We start from the raw sequence: 13,446 nt of genomic DNA, 5'->3' as shown, positions 1-13,446 counted from the left end.
AAGTTCTTCATTTATCTGCTGCACCTCCTGCTTTCTATCAGCAGAATAAATGGATTCTGGAGTCAGAGCGAGTAAATCCTGCTGCCGCGGCAGATACCGGAGCGAGTCCGGGACCAGGGACCCGGTCTTACGCGGACCCGCTGATGATAATAAAGCGGAGTTGAGTCTCGAACTCATTTCGTTTCCTCGTCTCTCCTCGACTGGACCGTCAGGGGTTTAAGATAGCGACGCTTATCTGAGCCGCGATAACACCCTGGCACGCTGGGATTAGCGGCTCCGCCCCCTTTTATCCTCTCGAGCCTCGTCTGTGTTGAAGCTTGGACCAGAACCAGGGATCCGGTCCAGTTCAGATCAGAATATTTTCCTCATCAGGTTTTTTGTTTGTTGTTGTTGAAGAGCTGAGTCAGCCACGATGACAGCTGTCAATCAAACCATCAAAAGCATCCCCTGAAAACAAGTGTGTGACTGCGGCACGTGTTGTGTGTTTGATGTGTCGCGCGCACGTTACACACTGAATTTCAAAAGCTTTTCTCGGAGATAAATTGATTTCTGCTGCAACACGTCGACGTCTCTGAGTGACAATCAAACGCCCGTCGCACACTGACACACACACACACAAAAAACACACACACACAAAAAACACACACAAAAACGATTGTCCAGAAGAGAGGCTGGCCAAAAGTGACTGCTGCTGTCACCACGGCAACCACGGGGACGACAGATGGACCCTGATGTGTTTGTGTAGATGTCACATGGTTCGTGGGGAAACATGCCAACACATACACACACACACACACACACACACCCACACACACACACACGCGTGAATACTGAATTAGTCAATCGCAAACAAAGTTATCTGCTACACACTGACTTCAATTAAAGAGAATTTGTTGTGAACGAAGCGTACGTCGGGAAAAAACAACACAATGATTTAAAGGTGTGCGACGAATGAACTTGTGTCGTCGCTAAAAACAAAACAACCTAAAGGTCACGCGATACTTTCTTTTACGAATGGAAAAATCAAGGGAATGTTTTATTTTCTAGAATGTATCCATTTGCTCGGCGTGCATCAAAACGTCCCGACCTTGATCCGGACGAGTTGGTTTGAAATGTGGTTCAATCGTCAGCTGTTGTGAGTCGACGCTTGTTCGCTGGTGTGTAACCAATCACTGCAGCGGCTCCGAGTAATACTTCAGGAAGATCTGCACTGACAGTGAAGCTCGGGCGGAGGAAACGCAGCCGAGTCCAGAACCGACACCTTCGGCACCTTCTGCCCGCCTCTGAAGACCTCGTGACCTCGGGACCTCGTGACCTCGTGACCTCTGAGAGGAACATCTCAGAGAACCTTCCTCAACGATCCACGTTGAGTTCGTCCATGTTGTTTCCGTCACTCACCGGTAGATCTTGTAGCGGGTGGAGAACCCGTGCCGGTTCTTCTCCACGAAGTCCAGGTACTCCTGCGAGTGGTGGAACGGGCCCTTGTCCGACAGCAGCCAGTCCAGCGGACCCCTGGTCCGGGCGTCGCCGGGCGACTCCGAGGGAGCGCCGGTCGCCCGGGGCCACAGCCAGCAGTGCAGGCCGAGGAGCAGCGCCATCCAGGGCGCCATGGCGTGAGGGAGGGGGTGTGGGGGGGGTCCGCAGGTGAGGGGGGTCTGGTGGGGGGTTCAGCAGCCTCAAGACGCCGCCCGGTGACTCAACGACCGCAGGAGCGGCGCCCCCTGGAGGTCACCCGAGCACCTGCGGAGAAGCAGAAGATTGATCAGGTGGGTTTTTCCATGTCTTGTCACATGACCATCTTTGGTCACATGACCATCGTTGGTCACATGACCATCTTTGGTCAACCCACCTCCAACCTGAGCCCCCCCTTCACTGACTAGGTTTGGTTATATTAGTTAACAGTTTCAATAACAGTTTAGAAAATAAGCTCCTGGTCAATCAAGATGAAGAACTTGGAGCAGAACCAGACTCAGCGTTGTTGCAAACACACACAGACACACACATAAACACACGCACACATAAACACTTAGACACAAAGACAAACAATTACACACACAAACAGTCACTGAGATATTAAAATACATACACACATATAAACACATGCACACACACACCTAAACACACACATAACACATGCACACACACATTAACACTTACACACACATACATAGTTACACAGATATTAAAATGCGAACACACAACATGCACACACACGTACTTAAACACTTACACACAAACACATGAACAATTACACACACATACAGTCACTGAGATATTAAAATACACACACACATGTACATAGACACACATATACATACAAATAGATGTACCCACAAACACAAAATAACACAAACACACACATACTTAAATCTGCCCGATGTGACAAGAAACATCATATTATCATATTATATACACACAAATAGACACACACACAAATCGAGAAAACCTAAACACACACACAGGCATAAAGACACAAACACAAAGTTTGTGTATGTGTTTGTGTGTCTTAACAGGTATATTTAGGTGTCTTAAAATGTATGTTTGCATGAGTGTGTGTGTGAGTGTGTGTGTGTGTGTGTGAGTGTGAGTGTGAGTGTGTGTGTGAGTGTGTGTGAGTGTGAGTGTGAGTGTGAGTGTGAGTGTGAGTGTGTGTGAGTGTGAGTGCGAGTGTGTGTGAGTGTGTGTGTGAGTGTGTGTGTGTGTGTGTGAGTGCGAGTGTGTGTGAGTGTGTGTGTGAGTGTGAGTGTGTGTGAGTGTGAGTGTGTGTGTGTGTGAGTGCGAGTGTGTGTGAGTGTGTGTGTGAGTGTGAGTGTGAGTGCGAGTGTGTGTGAGTGTGTGTGTGAGTGCGAGTGTGTGTGTGAGTGTGAGTGTGTGTGAGTGTGAGTGTGTGAGTGCGAGTGTGTGTGAGTGTGTGTGTGAGTGTGAGTGTGTGTGAGTGTGAGTGTGAGTGTGTGTGTGTGTGTGTGAGTGAGTGTGAGTGTGAGTGTGTGTGAGTGTGAGTGTGTGACAGGTAAGTTAACTGAATGAATATGTGTTAATTAATGTTGCGACAACTGAAAGTGAAATAAAGATGTGCTCGTTAATATATTATTATTACCATCTGTTGTTAGGTGTGTGACCATCTGTGACACACACACACACACACACACACACCTTAAGACACACACACACACACCTTAAGACACCCACAAACACACCTTAAGACACACACACACACACACACCTTAAGACACCCACACACACACCTTAAGACACACACACACACACACCTCAAGACACACAAACTCGAACTTTAAGACACACACACCCAAACACACACACACGCACACACACCTTAAGACACACACACACCTTAAGACACACACACCCAAAACCACACACACACACACAGGTTAAGACACACACACGTTTCATATCTTATTGTCCTCCCTCGTCTCTCTCTTGTCCTCCCTCGTCTCTCTTGTCCTCCCTCGTCTCTCTTGTCCTCCCTCGTCTCTCTTGTCCTCCCTCGTCTCTCTCTTGTCCTCCCTCGTCTCTCTTGTCCTCCCTCGTCTCTCTTGTCCTCCCTCGTCTCTCTTGTCCTCCCTCGTCTCTCTCTTGTCCTCCCTCGTCTTTTTGTCCTCCCTCGTCTCTCTCTTGTCCTCCCTCGTCTCTCTTGTCCCCCCTCGTCTCTCTTGTCCTCCCTTGTCTCTCTTGTCCTCCCTCGTCTCTCTTGTCCTCCCTCATCTCTCTCTTATCCTCCCTCGTCTCTCTTGTCCTCCCTCGTCTCTCTCTTGTCCTCCCTCGTCTCTCTTGTCCTCCCTCGTCTCTCTCTTGTCCTCCCTCGTCTCTCTCTTGTCCTCCCTCGTCTCTCTTGTCCTCCCTCGTCGCTCTCTTGTCCTCCCTCGTCTCTCTTGCCCTCCCTTGTCTCTCTCTTGTCCTCCCTCGTCTCTCTCTTGTCCTCCCTCGTCTCTCTTGTCCTCCCTCGTCGCTCTCTTGTCCTCCCTCGTCTCTCTTGTCCTCCCTCGTCTCTCTTGCCCTCCCTTGTCTCTCTCTTGTCCTCCCTCGCCTCTCTCTTGTCCTCCCTCGTCTCTCTTGTCCTCCCTCGTCTCTCTTGTCCTCCCTCGTCTCTCTTGTCCTCCCTCGTCTCTCTTGCCCTCCCTTGTCTCTCTCTTGTCCTCCCTCGCCTCTCTCTTGTCCTCCCTCGTCTCTCTTGTCCTCCCTCGTCTCTCTCTTGTCCTCCCTCGTCTCTCTTGTCCTCCCTCGTCTCTCTCTTGTCCTCCCTCATCTCTCTTGTCCTCCCTCGTCTGTCCTCCCTCGTCTCTCTCTTGTCCTCCCTCGTCTCTCTTGTCCTCCCTCGTCTCTCTCTTGTCCTCCATCGTCTCTCTTGTCCTCCCTCATCTCTTGTCCTCCATCATCTCTCTCTTGTCCTCCCTCGTCTCTCTTGTCCTCCCTCATCTCTCTTGTCCTCCCTCGTCTCTCTCTTGTCCTCCCTCGTCTCTTGTCCTCCCTTGTCTCTCTTGTCCTCCCTCATCTCTATCTTGTCCTCCCTCGTCTCTCTTGTCCTCCCTCATCTCTCTCTTGTCCTCCCTCGTCTCTCTCTTGTCCTCCCTCGTCTCTCTTGTCCTCCCTCGTCTCTCTCTTGTCCTCCATCGTCTCTCTTGTCCTCCCTCGTCTCTTGTCCTCCATCATCTCTCTCTTGTCCTCCCTCGTCTCTCTTGTCCTCCCTCGTCTCTCTTGTCCTCCCTCGTCTCTCTATTGTCCTCCCTCGTCTCTCTATTGTCCTCCCTCGTCTCTCTTGTCCTCCCTCGTCTCTCTTGACTTCTGCAGCCCCGATATGTTCCTGCATCAGAGTAAAGCTGAGATTCTGCTCCTGAGGGAACACGTGATGGTCCACGAGTGTCTCCAGGTCTGTCCTCCAGAACCTCTCGTACAGGAAACACAAGTCTAATGAGTTTCTGGACCTTAATTAACCTGTTTCTCTTGTCAGACAACAAACCTCAGACAAGTCACACTTCTGTGTTAACAGTTCTGTGTTAACGTTCCAGGTACAAGCAGACGACATCCTCCCATGTGACTCGTCATCTTCCGATGTGACTCATCATCCTGGAGTGACTCAAACATAAAGACATGACTCATCATCCAGATGTGACTCAAACCTCCAGATATGACTCATCAGCCAGATGTGACTCAAACCTCTAGATGCGACTCAAACATAAAGATATGACTCATTATCCAGATGTGACTCAAACCTCTAGATGTGACTCAAACCTCCATATATGACTCATTATCCAGATGTGACTCAAACCTCTAGATGTGACTCAAACCTCCATATATGACTCATTATCCAGATGTGACTCAAACCTCTAAGTGTGACTCAAACCTCCAGATATGACTCATTATCCAGATGTGACTCAAACCTCTAGGTGTGACTCAAACCTCCAGATATGACTCGTCATCCAGATGTGACACGTCATCCAGATGTGACTCGTCATCCAGATGTGACTCAAACCTCAAGATATGACTTAAATCTCCAGAGGTGACTCGTCAACTAGATGTGACTCAACCTTCCAGATGTGACTCAACCTTCCAGATGTGACTCAAACCACCGGATGTTATTCAAACCTCCAGATGTGACTCGATATCTTGATGTGACGCAATTTACCTGTAGTGACTCAACCTCTGTTATGTGACTCAAACCTCTAGATATGACTCGTCATTAGATATGACTGCAACCTTTAGATATGACTCAAAACTCCAGACGTGACTCAATTTACCTGATATGACTCAATCTCTTGACGTGACTCAATTTACCTGATATGACTCAATCTCTTGACGTGACTCAATTTACCTGATATGACTCAATCTCTTGACGTGACTCAATTTACCCGATATGACTCAATCTCTTGACGTGACTCAATTTACCTGATATGACTCAAACTCTTGTCGTGACTCAATTTACCTGATATGACTCAATCTCTTGATGTGACTCAATTTACCTGATATGACTCAAACTCTTGATGTGACTCAATTTACATGATATGACTCAAACTCTTGACATGACTCAATTTACCCGATATGACTCAATCTCTTGACGTGACTCAATTTACCTGATATGACTCAATCTCTTGACGTGACTCAATTTACGTGATATGACTCAACCTCTTGACGTGACTCAATTTACCTGATATGACTCAAACTCTTGATGTGACTCAATTTACATGATATGACTCAAACTCTTGACATGACTCAATTTACCCGATATGACTCAATCTCTTGACGTGACTCAATTTACCTGATATGACTCAATCTCTTGACGTGACTCAATTTACGTGATATGACTCAACCTCTTGACGTGACTCAATTTACATGATATGACTCAAACTCTTGACATGACTCAATTTACCCGATATGACTCAATCTCTTGACGTGACTCAATTTACCTGATATGACTCAATCTCTTGACGTGACTCAATTTACGTGATATGACTCAACCTCTTGACATGACTCAATTTACCCGATATGACTCAATCTCTTGACGTGACTCAATTTACGTGATATGACTCAACCTCTTGACGTGACTCAATTTACCTGATATGACTCAAACTCTTGACATGACTCAATTTACCCGATATGACTCAATCTCTTGACGTGACTCAATTTACCTGATATGACTCAATCTCTTGACGTGACTCAATTTACCCGATATGACTCAATCTCTTGATGTGACTCAATTTACCTGATATGACTCAAACTCTTGATGTGACTCAATTTACATGATATGACTCAAACTCTTGACATGACTCAATTTACCCGATATGACTCAATCTCTTGACGTGACTCAATTTACCTGATATGACTCAATCTCTTGACGTGACTCAATTTACGTGATATGACTCAACCTCTTGACGTGACTCAATTTACATGATATGACTCAAACTCTTGACATGACTCAATTTACCCGATATGACTCAATCTCTTGACGTGACTCAATTTACCTGATATGACTCAATCTCTTGACGTGACTCAATTTACGTGATATGACTCAACCTCTTGACATGACTCAATTTACCCGATATGACTCAATCTCTTGACGTGACTCAATTTACGTGATATGACTCAACCTCTTGACGTGACTCAATTTACCTGATATGACTCAAACTCTTGACATGACTCAATTTACCCGATATGACTCAATCTCTTGACGTGACTCAATTTACCTGATATGACTCAATCTCTTGACGTGACTCAATTTACCCGATATGACTCAATCTCTTGACGTGACTCAATTTACCTGATATGACTCAAACTCTTGTCGTGACTCAATTTACCTGATATGACTCAATCTCTTGATGTGACTCAATTTATCTGATATGACTCAAACTCTTGATGTGACTCAATTTACATGATATGACTCAACCTCTTGACGTGACTCAATTTACATGATATGACTCAATCTCTTGACGTGATTCAATTTACGTGATATGACTCAATTTCTTGACGTGACTCAATTTACCTGATATGACTCAATCTCTTGACGTGACTCAATTTACCTGATATGACTCAACCTCTTGACATGACTCAATTTACCCGATATGACTCAATCTCTTGACATGACTCAATTTACCCGATATGACTCAATCTCTTGACGTGACTCAATTTACCTGATATGACTCAATCTCTTGACGTGACTCAAATTACCTGATATGACTCAACCTCTGTATGCGACTCGATTCATCGACAGTGACTCCAACTCCGTATGCGACTCAATTTATTGACAGTGACTCGATTCATCGACAGTGACTCGACCTCTTTACGCGACTCGATTCATCGACAGTGACTTGAACTCCGTACGCAACTCGATTCATCGACAGTGATTCGATTCATCGACAGTGATTCGATTCATCGACAGTGACTCGATTCATCGACAGTGACTCGACCAGTGCTTCATCACCTCTAATAAAACCCTGGCTCTGATGAACCGGACTCGACCTCAGAACCCGCTGAGTCGACTCGTTTCCTCCTTATTTTTCCCCCATAATCCGACTCTAATTTCGTCCCCACTGGACAGACGTCTCTCCTGCGCCGGGTCTCGTCTCAGCACGAGTCCTCGTTCATTACTGAGCCTCATTTCACATCAAAGTCTGTTTACTCGACTCAGTGGGAAGAAAGACGCCGTCAGCGGCACCGGGGGGACGTCTGAGCTCTGGGGGGGGGGGGGGGGGGGGTGAAGCTCGGGGGGGCGCTGAAGAACCGGGTCAGTCTCTCTTCACATGAAGACCCAAAACTTTTCCACATGAATTCTACACTAGACGATATGAATTCAGATAAAGCACGGTCTCCTGCAGGGGGCAGCAGAGAACACCACCACAGAAGAAGAAGACGCTGCTCCTGCAACATAACAAAGATGGATTTTTATAAAGTCGTGCATCGACGACCGTCACGCTCATGAAAAGGTCACGACATCATACAGATGTGACTCAAACCTCCAGATATGACTTAAACCTCCAGACGTGACTCGTCATACAGATGTGACTCAACCTTCCAGATGTAACGCATGATCCAGTTATAGCTCAAACATACAGATGTGACTCAAACCTCCAGATGGGACTCAAACCTCAAGATATGACTCAATCTCTTGACGTGACTCAATTTACCTTATATGACTAAATCTCTTGATGTGACTCAATTTACCTGATATGACTCAATCTCTTGATGTGACTCAATTTACCTGATATGACTCAATCTCTTGATGTGACTCAAATTACCTGATATGACTCAATTTCTTGACGTGACTCAGTTTACCTGATATGACTCAATCTCTTGATGTGACTCAAATGACCTGATATGACTCAATTTCTTGACAAGACTCAATTTACCTGATATGACTCAATCTCTTGATGTGACTCAATTTACCTGAAATGACTCAATCTCTTGACGCGACTCAATTTACCTGAAATGATTCAATCTCTTGACGCGACTCAATTTACCTGAAATGACTCAATCTCTTGACGCGACTCAATTTACCTGAAATGATTCAATCTCTTGACGTGACTCAATTTACCTGAAATGACTCAATCTCTTGACGCGACTCAATTTACCTGAAATGATTCAATCTCTTGACGCGACTCAATTTACCTGAAATGACTCAATCTCCTGACGCGACTCAATTTACCTGAAATGACTCAATCTCTTGACGCGACTCAATTTACCTGATATGACTCAATTTCTTGACGTGACTCAATTTACCTGATATGACTCAATTTCTTGACGTGACTCAATTTACCCGATATGACTCAAACTCTTGACGTGACTCAATTTACCTGATATGACTCAATTTCTTGACGTGACTCAATTTGCCCGATATGACTCAAACTCTTGACGTGACTCAATTTACCCGATATGACTCAACCTCTTGACGTGACTCAATTTACCTGATATGACTCAATTTCTTGATGTGACTCAATTTACCTGATATGACTCAAACTCTTGACGTGACTCAATTTACCTGATATGACTCAAACTCTTGACGTGACTCAATTTACCCGATATGATTCAAACTCTTGACGTGACTCAATTTACCTGATATGACTCAATTTCTTGACGTGACTCAATTTACCCGATATGACTCAAACTCTTGACGTGAGTCAATTTACCTGATATGACTCAATTTCTTGACGTGACTCAATTTACCCCATATGACTCAATTTCTTGACGTGACTCAATTTACCTGATATGACTCAATTTCTTGACGTGACTCAATTTACCCGATATGACTCAAACTCTTGACGTGACTCAATTTACCTGATATGACTCAGTTTCTTGACGTGACTCAATTTGCCCGATATGACTCAAACTCTTGACGTGACTCAATTTACCCGATATGACTCAAACTCTTGATGTGACTCAATTTACCTGATATGACTCAAACTCTTGATGTGACTCAATTTACCTGATATGACTCAAACTCTTGACGTGACTCAATTTGCCCGATATGACTCAAACTCTTGACGTGACTCAATTTGCCCGATATGACTCAAACTCTTGATGTGACTCAATTTACCTGATATGACTCAAACTCTTGACGTGACTCAATTTACCCGATATGACTCAATTTCTTGATGTGACTCAATTTACCCGATATGACTCAAACTCTTGACGTGACTCAATTTACCCGATATGACTCAAACTCTTGACGTGACTCAATTTACCCGATATGACTCAAACTCTTGACGTGACTCAATTTACCCGATATGACTCAAACTCTTGAAGTGACTCAATTTACCTGATATGACTCAACCTCTTGACATGACTCAATTTACCTGATATGACTCAAACTCTTGACGTGACTCAATTTACCTGATATGACTCAACCTCTTGACATGACGTGGTCACATGACCTCCACCGGGGTCACTATCATGAGCTTCGTGACCAGGATGAGATGTGTGAGGGATGTGTGTGTCTTTTTTCGTACTGTTGTCATAACTGTGTGTGTGTGTGTGTCAATGTGTGTATACAATTCACAACGTGACCCGTCCACCTGCTCTGGTTCACATCCCATAATGATCCACGTGTGTGTGTGCGTGTGTGTGAGTGTGTGTGCGTGTGTGTGCGTGTGTGTGTGTGTGTGTGTGTGTGTGTGTGTGTGTGTGTGTGTGTGTGTGTGTGTGTGTGTGTGTGTGTGTGTGTGTGTGTGTGTGTGTCTGCAGCGACAAAGTTTGGTCCAGAGACAAACATTCTACCAGTGAAAAATGCGGATGAGAGCGGAAGACAAAAGGTTCTGGAGGTCTGGCGCCCGGTTCTGGTTCTGTGTGGCACTTTTTTTTAAGACCGGCTCCGCTGAAGACCATCTCGGTCCGACCTGCCCTCGGGTTTGCGCGGTCATCGCAGGATGGAGGTCCGGTCCAGTTTGAGCAGGTGAAGCTGATGATGATGAAGAAAATGATGATGATGATGATGAAGATGATGAAGATGATGAAGGAGTTCGTCATCGTAGCGCGGGCTCACCTCGGTACCGGGAAGCATCTAAAGTTGAACTCCATCCCGCTCGGTGCCGCCGACCATCAGCCCGCCCGGGACCAGGTGAGTGGGCTCCAGTCTCTGAAACTTTGGCTGGAAGATGCGCCGCAGCGGCGGGTTCGACTCCCCCGAACCCCCCCACCCACCCCCGCCTCTGAGCAGGACCAGGCGTCACCAGAACATCCAGCCGCAGAACCCACGAACCGGCGGCTCCGAGGTCCAGATGCGTCGGAATGCAGCGACGAAAAATCCAGAGAGAAATCCAGAGCGACTCGGAACCGACCGCGGCAGCGAGTGCAGGAGCAGCAGCGAGCGAGAGTCCTCCCTCACCCCCCTCCCCCCTCACCCCCCCTCACCCAGTCACATGGTGGAGACACAAGAACCCCTGTGATGGTGGGGGGCGGGGGGGGGACGTGGAGGGAATAATAAAGTTTCTTTATTGAAATTCTTGTTTGAACAAATGAAGTTTTCCAGATTAGGACTCGAATTATAGCAGACAGATCTGACGTCCAGTGTTGTGTTGACCTTTTGTGTCTGTGTGTGTGTGTGTGTGTGTGTGTGTGTGTGTGTGTGTGTGTGTGTGTGTGTGTGTGTGTGTGTGTGTGTGTGTGTGTGTGTGTGTGTGTGTGTGTGTGTGTGTGTGAGTGTGTGAGTGTTTTTTTTTTTGTGTGTGTCTGTGTGCATGGACAGTGTTAATGTTTGTGTGAGTATAAGCAAATACTATTTTAATCCAGACTAAGAAGAGTATCATCAAATTGCATTTTGATCCAGATTAAGAAGAGTATCAGCGAATTGTATTTTAATTCAGATTAAGAAGATTATCAGCAAAATGTATTTTAATCCAGATTGAGAAGAGTATCAGCAAATGGTATTTTGAAATAGATTGAGAAGAGTATCAACAAATTGTAATTTAATCCAGATTATTAAAAGTATCAGCAAATTGTATTTAAATCCAGATTAATAAGAGTATCAACAAATTGTAATTTAATCCAGATTAATAAGAGTATCAGCAAATTGTATTTAAATCCAGATTAAGAAGAGTATCAGCAAATTCTATTTAAATCCAGATTAAGAAGAGTATCAGCAAATTGTATTTAAATCCAGATTAAGAAGAGTATCAGCAAAATGTATTTTAATCCAGATTAAGAAGAGTATCAGCAAATTCTATTTAAATCCAGATTAAGAAGAGTATCATCATATTCTATTTAAATCCAGATTAATAAGAGTATCAACAAATTGTATTTTAATCCAGATTAAGAAGAGTATCAGCAAATTGTATTTTAATCCAGATTAAGAAGAGTATCAGCAAATTGTATTTAAATCCAGATTAATAAGAGTATCAACAAATTGTAATTTAATCCAGATTATTAAAAGTATCAGCAAATTGTATTTTAGTCCAGATTAATAAGAGTATCAACAAATTTTATTTTAATACAGACTAATAAAAGTATCAACAAATCTTTTTTTAATCCGGACTAATAACAGTATTAAAACTTCTTTTTTTTTAAATCCAGACTAATAAAAGCATCAACAAATCTGTTTTTAATCCGGACTAAGAGGAGTATCAACTAATCTTTTTTTAATCCAGACTATTAAAAGTATCAACAAATCTGTTTTTAATCCGGACTAAGAGTATCCTGCAGTATCAGCAAATAAATGTGATTCACGTCAGACTCGCAGCCTCGTGATAAAGTGAGTCTTGAGCAGATTCAGCAGAGTTTGATAATCCAGCAGCAGATAATCCCGCAGGATAGTGAAGCTGTCGCGTCTTCAAGTGTCTCCAACAAACAGTCATAATCTGCGGATGATATTCTGGAAGCATGACGGCGCCAGACTGTCAGAGGAAAGTGGGATTAGATCGTGGAAGGTAAGAACATTCATGGGATTAGACGAGAAACAAAAGAGGGAAATGAAATCCAGTTTGGTTTAATCCCTCCAGTTGTTCAGTCTGTAGTCTCAGACCAGATTAGTCGCGTGACGTGTCAACAGTTTCCACCAGAACTGTTCGTGACAACGGCTCTGACGTCACGCAGCATCGTCGCCAGTGGAGCCCGCGTGTCTGCTGCCCCCTGCTGGCGGAGGAACGTCTCACCTGCTCTTCACGACCTCGTGACGTCATGAGTCAACATCTCGATGTGAGCAGAGGTCGCTGGTGTCACGTGTGTCTCCGGGTCTGCTCACGTGTTCCATCAAGCATTCATGAGCCGAGAAGATCCGCTGATGTTTGATCTGAGGAGCAGCCGAGCCGAGCGTTCTGATCTTCAGGCTCGAGTGACTGGATCTCTCTGGTGACCCTCGGAACCTCTGATTGCCTCCCTGTTGCCTCATGTCTCGCTGCTCCTCGAGAGACTCGTGGAGACCAGAACCTCAAAGAACCGTCCACAGCTCAGCTGCTGTTTCACAGAAGATGTTTTTTCAAGAAGCTTCAGAAACATCAGAACCTCTAG

At 45.1% G+C, this 13,446-nt stretch overlaps 1 protein-coding gene across 1 annotated transcript in view; it reads right to left on the bottom strand.

Annotated features, from left to right (window-relative positions):
• Positions 1–11,166, bottom strand: part of LOC148085103 (BMP/retinoic acid-inducible neural-specific protein 3-like) — a 30,330-nt gene extending 19,164 nt beyond the window's left edge. Inside the window, exons 1-2 of the mRNA XM_087783285.1 lie at positions 10,988–11,166; positions 1,399–1,740 (exon numbers count right to left, since the gene is read on the bottom strand). Of these exons, the coding sequence (XP_087639411.1) occupies positions 1,399–1,610 (212 nt within the window). The 5' untranslated portion in view covers positions 1,611–1,740; positions 10,988–11,166. The remainder of the gene's footprint in view (positions 1–1,398; positions 1,741–10,987) is intronic.
• Positions 11,167–13,446: the final 2,280 nt, after the last annotated feature.

Source organism: Callionymus lyra, chromosome 2, assembly GCF_982586985.1.
Source record: "Callionymus lyra chromosome 2, fCalLyr1.hap1.1, whole genome shotgun sequence".
NCBI classification, from domain to species: domain Eukaryota; kingdom Metazoa; phylum Chordata; class Actinopteri; order Syngnathiformes; family Callionymidae; genus Callionymus; species Callionymus lyra.
Note: the sequence above shows the minus strand (reverse complement) of the source record. Positions and strands in the feature narration are given on the sequence as shown.